This window comes from Bombus fervidus, chromosome 1, assembly GCF_041682495.2.
Source record: "Bombus fervidus isolate BK054 chromosome 1, iyBomFerv1, whole genome shotgun sequence".
Taxonomy (NCBI): domain Eukaryota; kingdom Metazoa; phylum Arthropoda; class Insecta; order Hymenoptera; family Apidae; genus Bombus; species Bombus fervidus.
In genome coordinates, this window is record NC_091517.1 from 19,318,781 (window position 1) to 19,332,012 (window position 13,232).

The following is a 13,232-nucleotide window of genomic DNA, read 5'->3' on the forward strand; positions in this document are numbered from 1 at the left end:
GATATTTTCAGATCCTCTTTTCTCTTCATGATATTCCTCAGTCGGGAAAAGAAGACAAAAATAAAATAATTCATCATTATGTATACTTATATAAAAAATATTAATCGTCTATAGTACTAATTTAGATAATATCATTTCATGAATCATAAAAAATAATTTAAAAAAGGAAAATTTATATTCACCTTTTAAGCAACGCGAATGATACTTGTGATAGACCTGTTGTGTAAAACCGTTTTCTTTGAGAAGAGCATGACTCGGGTGATGAAAAATAGGCAATGATTGTGGTGCACTTCCGTAACTACTAGCAAGGTAACCTTCAATTGGACTTGTCCCTGTACTACTTCTGTACAATACAATAAAAATGTAAAGTTATTAAATTGTTATTAAATTTTTTTCACTTGTTATACAACTTGTTAGCGATGTAAATTTACCCCGTGGAATATGTACGCGGTCGATGCTCCCGAACATCCATAATCCAACCAACGTGATGTTCAACAGGCGGATTATTGCTATGTCGTGTTTTTCTTTTTCGCGGTGTCCTAGGATCTACCGAAGGTTCGTCCTTTACTACCGCGAAGAAACGAGGAACCACTCCTCTTCTGCTATCCCTTCTCGATTTATCATTCCAATGACTTCTATCTACACGACGATCTCTTCTCTCTTGACCATCTGTACTCATCGACATCTATGGATACAATAATTACATTAAATGTAAAATGTGATGTGAACAAAATTAATATAATTAATAAGATTAAATAAATATGAAATGAAAAAGTACCTGTGTTGGAAGCGAACGAGACACTTCCATATCTTCTATTGCAGATGGTGGTGGTGGAGGAACTTCTGGATTAGCTTTTTTAGGTGCTTTAGGAGCCATTTTTTCAAAATCTTCTTGACTAATCATATTGACAGTCTTATAGCTTCCAATTGACGACGAAGATCCATACTATAAGGAATGAGGTAATTCAAACCTGTGCATGTCAGAGAAATATTCTTAAAAATGATTTAAACTTACCCTTTGGCCATCTTTCATCCATAAATCTTCTTCATAATAGTACAATCCATCATTGATAGCTTGTTCGAGATCCTGGGTCATTTTTACTCTTGTTGTCCAGTCCCCAGTACGGTCATGACCTTCGTGTTTCGGAATACGCGTCGACATAGGCACTGACGTTTGTGTGAAGATTAAAAGTTTATTTACATCTCTATCTGACAATTCATAATCTTCATCGTCTTCAGACCTACAATATATCACATGTTAACTTTTACACATACAGAGTAATTTGAGAAAAAGACAATAGTTTAGAAGTATATAGTAATCAGTAAAATAAAAATGTAATGTCGTACTAACAGTTCAAAATAAATCAGGAACTTTATTTATAATTTCTCTCTAAGAAGACATTCAATTTGCTTTAAAATGCTAATCTGGAGTTTGCTGTAGTAGATAAATACTTTTTACTATTTTTTATGAATACTATATACTCTTAAGTTATGGACGCATCTATAAAATTCATAATATAATCAAAAGAAAGTCAAACAAATAGCAACAAACCATTCAGAAAATGCATTGTGACGGCCAGTTGGTGGTGGTGTATCGAGTTCCTCGTCAAATTGGAAGTCTAACTCCTCTCTTTCTTCGCTTTTGATGTTATCCATTCTTTCTTTCTCTTCATTTCTTCCCTTATGAGAAGATTTCACTCTTCGTCTTACCTATAATTTTCATGAACTCGTTATTACTTATTACTAATAATAATAACTTGTTGGAAATAGATCCACAGTTTGTGTCGTAATTTTTATACATTGATGACGTTTCGGGAAAATATTCTAATTTACTTAATCGGTAACATAAAATCCTATTAGACCATTTTATAAATTCATTGCATTCTTTATAGTTCTAAGTAAAAAAGTACAATTCAATTTAAGATCTTGAATAAGTTGTAAAAGTGGAAGTGTTTTTTCTGTGGATTAAAAAACGCGAATATTTCATTTCAATGTTGGTACTAATAATACACGAAAAAGAATTACTTCTTTCCAAACATCATTGACAGATTGTGATTCACCGTTGACCTGCACTTCTGGTACGGAGGATGGACTAGAATACTGGACTGTTGTGGACATTTTATCGTCCGGTTTCGAGGCTTTGTTTCTCGAGGGCAGTAATAAATTGTGACCCCGTAGTACTGGAATGCTTGTCACTTCTACTGATTGTTCTTCTGTCTTGAACGATTCACTCGTATTATTGAAAACAATAGGTTCGTTATTTCTGTCTATCAATTCGTTCGAAATTGGTACGAACTCCGGTACGTCAGGATTTAAACTGTCGCCTATCAATGAGGATACACTTTCTGATTCACTAAGCCTTCCTATTGTTGAGATATGGTTGGATTGAAGAAAGCGTGGAACTGGGGGAATAGGAATTGTAGATAAAGGTCTCGCAGCAGGGCAAAAATCGGATTCGGACGTGGAGGAGAGTATTACTTCGTTTTGAGGTGGATTCGAAGTATCAGACGGTTCTAATAATACGGGACTTCCAGTCGCGTCCAAGATAGGCCACCTCAAAGGATCTATTTTCGTTCTGACCTAATAAAAAAAATAATAACATTAGTCATTTACTCTTGAAAATTATTTTAGAGATTTTGCAATAATATTTCAAAATTGATATTTCATAAAAGATAACAATAGCTGATAACTCGTATCTCAATCGATCGCTACAATACAGCAGAAAATATATTTTCCATGGATGAATTTGTGAGGAGGCCTACTTTCAAACTCCATTCATTGAACTTAAATTAAGTTCGAATGGTGTCAGCGAATCCTCTTCCATTTTATCTAGCACAATTCTTTCACCAAAGACACAAAATGATGTAGCTGGATTCGAATTTCGATTTGTGCATTATTAGAATTGTGAATATACGTTTATTTTACCTTAAATCCATCCACTAATTCTAATTTATCGGATTCCATAATCGCCTCAATAACAAGCCCAACATCCGTTGTTAGCGTCTGTACACGATGAAAAGAAGCTATCAAAGTAATAGGTAAAAAGCCTTGTGCGTCCATTTTACGACGTAGAAAGAAGTCTCTTAAAAGATTTTCTTCACTGAAGTAATACTCTCTGTGAAAGTATAAATTACATATTAAAGAAGAGAATTGTGTATTGTTTTTGTTTTTCACTGATTTATCAAACTTACATTTGATTCCTCAAAAATTCCTTAAGTGTTGTTGTATTTATATTAACAAAATTTGCGTTATTAAAATAAAATGTCCCCATATAAGCCATCATATAATGCGGATCCAACAGACCAACTTTATGCATCTAAAAAAAAATGTGTCAATTGAAAATAACTTGTTTAGAGATTTAAAGTTCTTTATTTCTGTATTAACATTCAATATCAGGTCTACTTTCGCTACTCTTCAAAGAATATTCTGAGAGATTCCCATTAGCTTATCATCATTATTAATATAATTTATATTATTCATTATTTTTGTTACATACGAAATTTAGGTAATGAGAAAATAGTAAACATAGAACTACCTGCATATAAACTTGGTCATGTCTGTGCCTGAAGTTACCACGATAAGCGCCTCGTCCACCACGCCCTCCTCTTCCTCTGTAAGTTCGCCCTCCCCCCCGTCCACCTCCTCTTGTAATGTACGCTGGCCTATCATGCTCTCTATTTCTGTATGAATCTGCTTCTGTTAAAAGATATAATTCTAAATTTAATATGCAATACTTAGAATATCATGAAATATTTATTACATACCTTCTCCATTCTTTTCCCTCTGATTATGGTACTTCGGTGACCGATCTCTTTTGCTTCGATTTTTTGCTATATCTATTTCCAACGGCACCCATTTCTGCTTATTCACTATAAAGATGAAACAAGAATATTAAAGTTCAACTTAAAAAAATAACTCTTCACTTATCTTTTATCATTTATATCATAACAAAGAAAATAAATCAGTGGTTGTTACCTTTTTTTTTTCTTTCATTACTATCCAAGTGTTCCTCATCCTCATGTTGACAATGATTTTGCTCTTTATTTTCTTTCCCTCTGCTTTCAACAGCATTACTACTACTTTCTCTGCAGTTATTTTGTTCAATCACACCATTTTGCTTCTGTACTGTTACAACTGTCTTCTTCTAAGGTAAAATATTTTTTTAATTAGTGACAAAGAAAATTATATTAAGGAAATAAGTAATTGTGTGAATGTCAAATGATTTCACGGATAAGAAATACGTCCGCAATGAGACAACATTCGATTTTACTATAGCAAAATATTTACGCTCATAGATAAATATATGATATTATACTCTATGAGTTCTAGCTTTTGCATAGTACATTTTTTTACTTTTAAAACAATAACTAAGAATCCCCAATATAACTAAAGTAATTTTTAACCAATTTTTTTAATTGATAAATTAAATGATGAAATATAGTAGCGTTGATTAAACATTATTTTGTTAAAAGGTTGCGTTGACAAGATAACGTAAGCATTCAAAAAACACGACAAATAATTCTAACAAACCTCTCCTGAAGCTTCTAAAGTTGGCCAATCGCCGATATCCGAGAAGTCACTCGCCTGTTAAAGTCACAAACTAGATTTTTATTGTATCCCATAAAATATACTAAGAAATTGGTATCTTAAGGATATTTCTAATTAAAAGAAAATTTTTATACGCAATTACTATATTATACGATTATCATCAACATTATTAATGTTATTAAAAATATTAACTTTATTATTATTTTACCATACAATTGGAACCATTGCACATACCTTTTGATTAAATTTTCTTCTATCCTTTGACACCGCCACAATAGTCGGATGATTTCCAGTGTTGATACCGTTTTCTGTAAAAAAAAAAGTATTTTAATAGAATAAAATATTTTCTAACGTCAAACTTTTCAACCGTAAACCAATTCTTATCGTGTCACTTATTCGTAACTTTTATCTATTCGTAACTTCGTGACCTATATTATCTACAGAACACGTGCTTCATAAATCCTTTTATCTATGACCGGTGTCCCAAAGAAAGTGCACAAAGAATTTAAACAAAAAGGACGGCACTTTTTATTGGGGCATATTATCATCAACAAGGTCATTTCTATGGAAAAGTGGAGCTAGATTTTTAAGCAAAATGTTACTAAGCGACAAGTCTGTAAAAATATTTATATTTACTATTATTATTTATTATTATTTAGTATTAATATTTACTACACCATCATTCATGTTCATTTCAAGGGAATACACCATATAACATATAGCGAGTAATAAATAATTTTTGATCTTCGTTAAATATTCAACAAAAATTCTACAACATTTACATATACGTAGTTTATATTCAACATGAAAATGATTTAATACTAATATAATTTTATTAAAATCATAGTTTGTGTTTTCCTTTGTTTTCAATTACCAATAAATAAACACTTAGTAACATGAAATCAGTTGATATTCGAAGCGTGAATATCGTCCCTTTCATATTTTCCATCTTTATTATAACTTTTTAATAAAGTTTCGAATCATCCATATCTATATTACGTTTTGACAAAGTTTGTATAGAAGAAATTTGAACACCCTGTATACATAAACACGCAATAACTGAAAACGTACAAACGAGAGTTTGACACTACCCGCGATTTCTTTATTTTCTATAAATAAGCAATACAACGCGTGCGCTAGAAATGTACAAACGACTTCTCGAAACATAGGGAGCCTGTTACGCAAGTGATACCAACTGTAGATTTACTTGTTGACCTGTTTTCGGTCGAGTCGATCTTTCGTTTGCTTCGAAAACACAAATCACCGCGAAAGCGAAAGTAACTCACGCATTACCGTGTCCTGCTTCTCGCGTTACAGTCTCGATGATCTAGACCTAACAGGTTTGACAAAAATTTTCTTAATTAATTCCAGGCAGAAAGATACCAATAAAGATAAGGAGATGGAAACAAAAGTAATCTTGCACAATGATAATGATGATGATTAAAATAATGTATAATAGAATTTGAGTACACTGAAAGATTGGTACTACCAGTAAAATATAATAATGTTTGGGGTAGTCACTGCAGGGATGTATTCTGAAATACTTCGTATATGAAAATCTCGATAAACTGTTTTTAAGTTTTTTAATTTTAAGTTTTCAGACATATATAAGATACAGACGAAAAATAATTCAGAAATTTTGAATCCTATGGCTTTCAAGATTCACCGAATTTTTTAAAACTTACAACCTGTGAAGATTTAAAATTCGAAACTGTCTGAAGTCTTAAGTATTGGGTTGCCAACTAAATAATTGGAGATTTTGTCAATACCACCTTGATGACTTTTAAGTGTTTAATCGTATTCTGATTTTCGTAATATATGTTGAAAGACTTCGAATCGATTCAGAATCATTAGCCAAGAGTAACGAACGATCAATAAATTTATTAAGTAACATGCGTAGGATAAATTTTTATCGTAGAAAACTTACTAAATAAAAACAAAAAAAAAAAATTACTAAAACACAGAAAATAAAGGGGTATCTGCTAAGGATATTGCACAGAAGATTTCTGCGATATCAACGTATAGAAAAAGCAAAAACATTCCATTTCAAGCAATTCGATCTCTTAGAGACGTAATCTAAACATTTCAGGCTTAGGTTATCCTCGTAAGGACAGAAAAAGAATTGCGCGCGTATAAAAAGACCCGAGTTTTTTTTTCGGCTCCGGTTCAACGGGATCTCATTCTTTGTACTTTAACATGCATTGTTTTCTAGCTGAGAAATCGATTTTATAGCATTATCTTGTTAATTAATTGGCCTCTAATTTTTCCGCATTTAAATTAATTCAATAGAAGTAAACTTCTATAAAATAATAACGCATTAGAGTAAATACGTCTTCTAAACAATTATCAATAGAAGAACAATAAAAAATATTACAAATACAGAAAATAGTTTGCATTTCTTTCTCCAATATTATTTACTTAAAACTTAGTAAAGATGCAATATAAATTTTCTCATCTTACAAATATAATTAATAGCAATAACCCTGAACAAAACATGAAAATATTATCGTTAGTATTAATTTCAAAAATCAATTAAAACTCACGTTGAACAGTATAGCTTTTATTTTGATGTAACCTCATTGTGTACTGCATCTATGAACACTGTTTATATGAGAAACGTCTTTTTTAAAAACTCGGTTCTGCTCACTAGACTTCCTTCCGTTCTTCGTTGTTCGCACGTATGAAAGAATACTTCAAACTTTTATATAAAGTTTCAACTTCCAAGTTCGATGACTTTCACACGTTCTCGATAAACAAACTGTTACACCAATGAATATTGCTCACACATATACGTATCTTGCACTATAATAATTATTTTTTTAAAGAGAATTTTTAATATGTTTTAAAATATTAGAAAAGTATTAGAAAATATTAGTCAATATTAGAAGAGAATTCCTTTGGCTAGAACCACGATGGAAAGCCAGCCACGTACTACTTCGTAGTTGCAGTTCGAGAGTCGACAATGCACTGAGCCATCCGGCAGGAAGGGAGAACCGAAAACGCTTGCAGCAACCAAGAACGGTAAATGCCGGCAGCTACCTGGCTAATCTGGTGTGCAAACACCATTAAATGCAGTTTTCATTTCCATTTTACTGCCTCCTTTTGTCTTCGATTTAGGAAGAGTCCGTTAGGTCGAAAACAAAAGCTTTTCAGTCGAATGATATAGTACTTTTTTTAAATTAATTAATTAATACCTGCTTCAAAATATGTAATATCTGTTGTTAAAAGATGTTTTAACAATATTGAAGACTGATTACTTCTAGATTGCAAATTTATATTTTTATAAATATAATTAAAGAAATGAAATCTAGATACACAGTTGTTTTACATACTAAATATTGTAACGAATACTATACTTAGAATATTTTATATGTTTTTGTATACTATGTCTACTCTGAGTAATTTTACATTTTCTATGATAGATAAGAATCCATAGTCATAGATAAGAATCATAGTCCGCAAGTAAGAAGAAAAAGGTTGTTGTTTATTTATTTACTAATTTACTAACGTGTGACTCTATTTCATGTATAATATCGGCATCGTTATCGCAAGGTAACGTTGCAAACAGTAAATTTTTCTCATATCGCGAGATATGCAAGAAATCAATATTTCTTACGAAACAGAGTAACTAAGCAGGAAAGCTTGATGGCAACCGATTTGTTCCATCTTGTTACATCGATAACTAGCTAACACAATAACACGCGTACGCGCGCTCAACAACTTCCGGTCAATTCAATACGTAAATTTGTCGTAGGAACAACTCATGGGTGCCGCACAAGGAGGCCGTCGGCCGGTTACGAACAAAGAACAAGAAGAACGGAGGAAAACTTGTTTGCTCGTGTCAGATCCTGTAGGGAATCGCTCAAAGCAATGTTAAAAATATAGCATGTATAGTAGTTCGACGTAAAAACGAATCAATATCTTTCTCTCTCTCTTTTAAATACCAATGTAATATATTTTGCAACCGGCGAAATGAAAATTTATAGATGAAACAAAAAATGTTAATTGGCATGAAATATTCATTCGAATATTTAGAGGTAAGAATTTCAACGCGCTAGGTTCATTAAGTAACACATTAACGATACCTGACGTAACATTACGTTTCTTCATAATTAACCAGACAAGTCAACTGTTAATGACTCTAGAAAAAGAATAATTTTTTGCACTCATTGAAATTTTAATTTTAGCAAGAAATGAGACAAAAGAGAGTGCAATAACTCTTATTTAATATATTACAACATTTTCTCTAATTAGTAGAAATATAAATTTTAGTTATAGCATAGTATCCGCACTACAAAATATTCGGCTACAGTGACACTTTTTGAAATTTTTTGAGGTCACTGAAGTCGAAAGTTAGGTTCGTTTTTAACAGAAATAAGGCTTTAAAAATTTCAGCCAACTTGTTAATGTGACGTATTCATAGATTCTGATGCTTCCTTTCTTAAAATTTGGTACTCTTAACCTATTGTGTGACTTATTATGCATTTGAATCGTAAGTATTGAATTATTTCAATATTTTCGATTGTAACGATTTAAAATACCCTGAACACACACATACAGATAAAAGGTTTTGCAATGTCGGATACTATACATTACCCAATTTTATTTAGTATTTTGCATAGTAAGCAACGTACCAAATAATGACGAAATTTGAAATGACAAAAATGTTCGGATAATAAACAGGTTACACCAAAATTATATTAATTTTACAATAATTTTAAACATGTATTGTATATATTTTATATAAGACAATCTTTGATGAAAGAAACTCGCTAAATTTTTATCGTTGCCTTAAATACAACAACTTGGAATATTCTACTTAAAAATTTTTGTGAAATTACGAGCTATTATTAGTATTCTACTCTACTATTATTTTGATATTATCCACGTGTATTACGTCATGTAATCGCATTCAAAAGCAAAAGGAAGTGATCTTGACACTACGACTACTTTTTTCTATTTGTATTCTTATTTAACATAAATGCATACACGTTTGAAAGGCATTCATTGGCCTTTACGATTCTACTTTTATCGAAGGTAGAAGGTCTACAACTTGAAACAGGTTTCCCTCTCACCACTCTCACTTTCTGCGAAACATTTTAATAAAATATATGGAACGCTGAAATAATGAGGGAACCAACGACTATAATTTTCCCTCGTAGACGTGAGATTATTATACCACTCGCCTTGCAACTTTTTAGCAATGCGCATTTCAATCTACTAACAAATAAATAATGTGAACATATGTGAATACTGGAACCAGTAAGGAAAAAAGTACTAATTGAAACATAGAAACGATCAGATATTTCTTTAATCTATGAACAGTGCACGAAATAAAATCGGCTGTAAATATATTTTTTAAATTCAGTTCACCTCAGTTTTTAGCATTTGCTGTGATTCATAATGACTGAAAGTATTTAAACATTTATCATAAGAAACTTTTAGAAATATGTGTATGATGCATGTTATATAGATCTTTTATTCTTGTAAATGTGAAACTATTCACTCTTCTTTTGCAATCGTACTCGCTGTTCATTGGTTAGATCATAGAGAAATTCGAGAGTGAATGTCTGAATTACAGCGAAGAACGTAATACCTAATACAGTTATGAGAGAGTTAGCATCCCGGAATGCAAATTTTTATAAAAAAAAAACCAGTATTCGTTTTTTCACGACTGTCCAAGCAAAATTTTAAGTTTTCCTTTCTTTTAAGAAAGGATTGTGACCAAATTAAAAAATGTTACATCAGCACCCCGATTGACATTTTTTATTGATCTCTTATTGCATTTTCTATAAATTAAACATTAGAATCGTTTGTCCAATCATCGTTTTTAATAGTCCATGTAACAAAATTGACAGACATAGAAACATATGTCATTCAATGGACAATATTAGAGTATCGATACGAATTGTCAACTAAGTAACGATCAGTCAGGTTTCAACCGATCGGTTGATATTGCGAACCGTAAATGCTATTAACGCTTACAATGGAGGTAAATTAAAGATGCAGAGTAACGTTATGTTTAGTTGAATTATTTGCACCGTCCAGGGATTATCCTTCCCATTCTTCCATTCATTTTATCCTTCCCAGAGTTTTTATGAGATGGGAATCTATTCTTTCTAATCTTATAATTGCGTACCTTCCTAAGTGCATCTCCTTTGGTATTGTTCATTAATACCGGATGTTTACTTTAGAACGGATTTATTGAGCACTTAGGGTGTTAACTAGCCTCTTGATGAGGTCCGCATCGTAAAGTTTATAGCTTGAAAGGTAGGAAATTCGGACTTTCCCAAACAAGCAGATGTACTGCCCGTATTGTAAACTGAGGGTCACTCAAAATCCCGAACAGGTATGCCATCCGAAGGACAATGTCAGGAGAGGTATGCTTCCGGTAATCCATCTTTGTAATGTATTGAAAATGATTGTAAAATTATATTAACACTTAGCCAACCTAACGGAAAGATCTACCCTCTGTGAAGGACATCGCTGCGTGACCGAACCGGAAGATCTCCCTTTTTAATTTTAGCAACGGATTTTCTTTTTTTTTCTTGTTATTATTAGTTAATGTTTACCTGGAATTGTTCCCAATTGCGCTATTTTTTCTGCTTTTATAAAGTACAGTATATAATAAAATGCATCAATTTAGTAATGTTAAAATTAATGTTCAAAATTTTTCAAACTTTTCAAATGTTCGTAAATAAACAGTTATTCCTGGGAGCACTAATGTCAAATGTTTTAATTTCGTCGTAATACTTTTTAAAAGAAAGGACGGACAAAAATTTCGGTTGGACAAATAATACTGTTTGTTTTTTATTCAAATTTGCACTTTGAAGTGCCAACTTCACAGGCTTGGTTACGAGGTTTTTGTAATTGCATCACGTGCTTCTCCCTACTGTCAACCGTTCAAAAAGAGCGTCAATGTCGTTGTCCTTGACGTCTTTACTATTTGCACATAAATCGAATAATTGGACTGATCGATAACAATCAAATAATGAAACTTAATCTGCCAGATATTTTTAAGTATAAAGTAACAATGGATTCGCCAAATGAATTGAACTACGAAGTAACTGATTTCTTTATGTAGATCCATTACCTAGGGATCGTAAGGTCATTAACATTAATGTATTAATATAAACTAACAAGTTTATACAGCAGAAGCTGTGCTAAATAATAAATATACACCTGTACTAACTAATTAATTGCACATCAGCTTGTCATACTATACATTTGCTTTCATAATCGTAACTAATACCTCGTTTACTAATCGCCCAATCGTTATCTGGTCTTGTATTTCTAACACTTCGAATTTATTAAGTAACCTTATTAGTTCAACAACTCTACTGTCAAACATCTCTTTTTTCTAACTACATACTTAGTGTTACCGATAGTTCAATAGCTTCATTTTATTTTAACGTTATTAGTAATTTAATTCCCTTCCTATTTTATAGCCCCTCTTTCATAATATAAATTATAAATAACTTTTCGATCACTAATATTATTACAATGACACGTAACAATGTTCTATATTATATTGTACGTGATACCTGATATTTTCTTAAAATTGTATATTCATTTGAATGTTAATAAATTTTTACTGTATCGCTCGCTATAATTTTTATTTTTTGTTTAATTTTAATTAATTTAACTATTCTTTGTTTTAATACTTTCAATTTACATAACTTGTATAATAACGTATTTTCTAAATAAATTAACTTGAAAAAAAAATCAATTCACGTAGATTCTTAATGGCGCTATATATAATATATCTTAATGCTTGAAATAATAATAAGATATATTATATATAGCGTTATTAATGTTGCAGCAATGTTGGATCAAGTGATTGAAACTTTTACGAAGCAGAGAAAGGACCGCTCAAGAAGGGGATCAAAAATTTGTTATGCAAATGAAGAAAGACTATAGGTGACGTGTGTTGTGCTCGATTGCCAACATGGTTATTTTCTGGCCACGTATACCGAAGACTTGTCAACAGTGTTCAGATAAGACAATCGAATCAACCATTCGAAATTCCCTACTACTATTATTATAATGATCGAACATCTGAATTACCGATGCGTATAACGTCCACCTGTACTCTTACATGGAGATGCAGTTTTTTTCCTAAATAACATTACATCTGACTAAACATTGTAAAAGCTGTTACATTATATAACGAAATTTGTTCACTTTTGCTAACACTGCGTATTGTTATGTAAGAAAATCGCGTCAAACACGAGAAATAAATTATAACTTTTATAAAAGTTGCATATAAAAAATTTTAAAAATTCCATTACTACTTATTTTTTAATATATGACGTATATGATTAATCCGTTTTATTAAATTAGACATGATTGAAAAACTCGATAAAAGATTTTCTTCAGAAAGATTATATTTTTAAATTAATTAATAAATTTCTTTTAGAATTGAGAAACTCAAATATTAAAACAAGGAATTTCTAAGTTGCAGAATTAATGTAATATATCATGTTGATTTTGAATTTTTCTTATTATTTATTTATTGATGCTTCTACTTGTGTTCCAGATTTCGTAACACGTCTCACCTAATATAGACCACTCTATTCGTAGTTAGGTCACTTTCTCAATAATTCAACTCTTTTATTTATTCTTATAATATTTTTATAATTCCGCTTAAAATTAAGAAACTACTCACAATCTGCAAATAGAAA

At 31.3% G+C, this 13,232-nt stretch overlaps 1 protein-coding gene and 1 long non-coding RNA gene across 5 annotated transcripts in view; one reads left to right on the forward strand and one right to left on the reverse strand.

Moving 5' to 3' along the window:
- Larp (La related protein) overlaps nt 1-13,232 on the reverse strand; it is a 30,387-nt gene that overhangs the window by 13,741 nt on the left and 3,414 nt on the right. For 2 of the 4 annotated variants that reach the window (XM_072007376.1, XM_072007367.1), the window contains exons 2-14: nt 4,783-4,856; nt 4,531-4,584; nt 3,976-4,144; nt 3,765-3,869; nt 3,536-3,714; nt 3,192-3,316; nt 2,926-3,115; nt 2,026-2,580; nt 1,553-1,710; nt 1,016-1,241; nt 779-946; nt 432-685; nt 183-343 (exon numbers count right to left, since the gene is read on the reverse strand). In XM_072007376.1, coding sequence (XP_071863477.1) covers nt 183-343; nt 432-685; nt 779-946; nt 1,016-1,241; nt 1,553-1,710; nt 2,026-2,580; nt 2,926-3,115; nt 3,192-3,316; nt 3,536-3,714; nt 3,765-3,869; nt 3,976-4,144; nt 4,531-4,584; nt 4,783-4,856 — 2,418 coding nt within the window. The remainder of the gene's footprint in view (nt 1-182; nt 344-431; nt 686-778; nt 947-1,015; nt 1,242-1,552; nt 1,711-2,025; nt 2,581-2,925; nt 3,116-3,191; nt 3,317-3,535; nt 3,715-3,764; nt 3,870-3,975; nt 4,145-4,530; nt 4,585-4,782; nt 4,857-13,232) is intronic. The other 2 variants (XM_072007384.1, XM_072007394.1) reach the window with 2 other exon arrangements.
- LOC139989243 (uncharacterized) lies at nt 7,439-8,439 on the forward strand. Its single transcript, XR_011800296.1, has 2 exons — nt 7,439-7,569; nt 8,303-8,439. It is a non-coding gene; the product is annotated as an uncharacterized lncRNA (long non-coding RNA).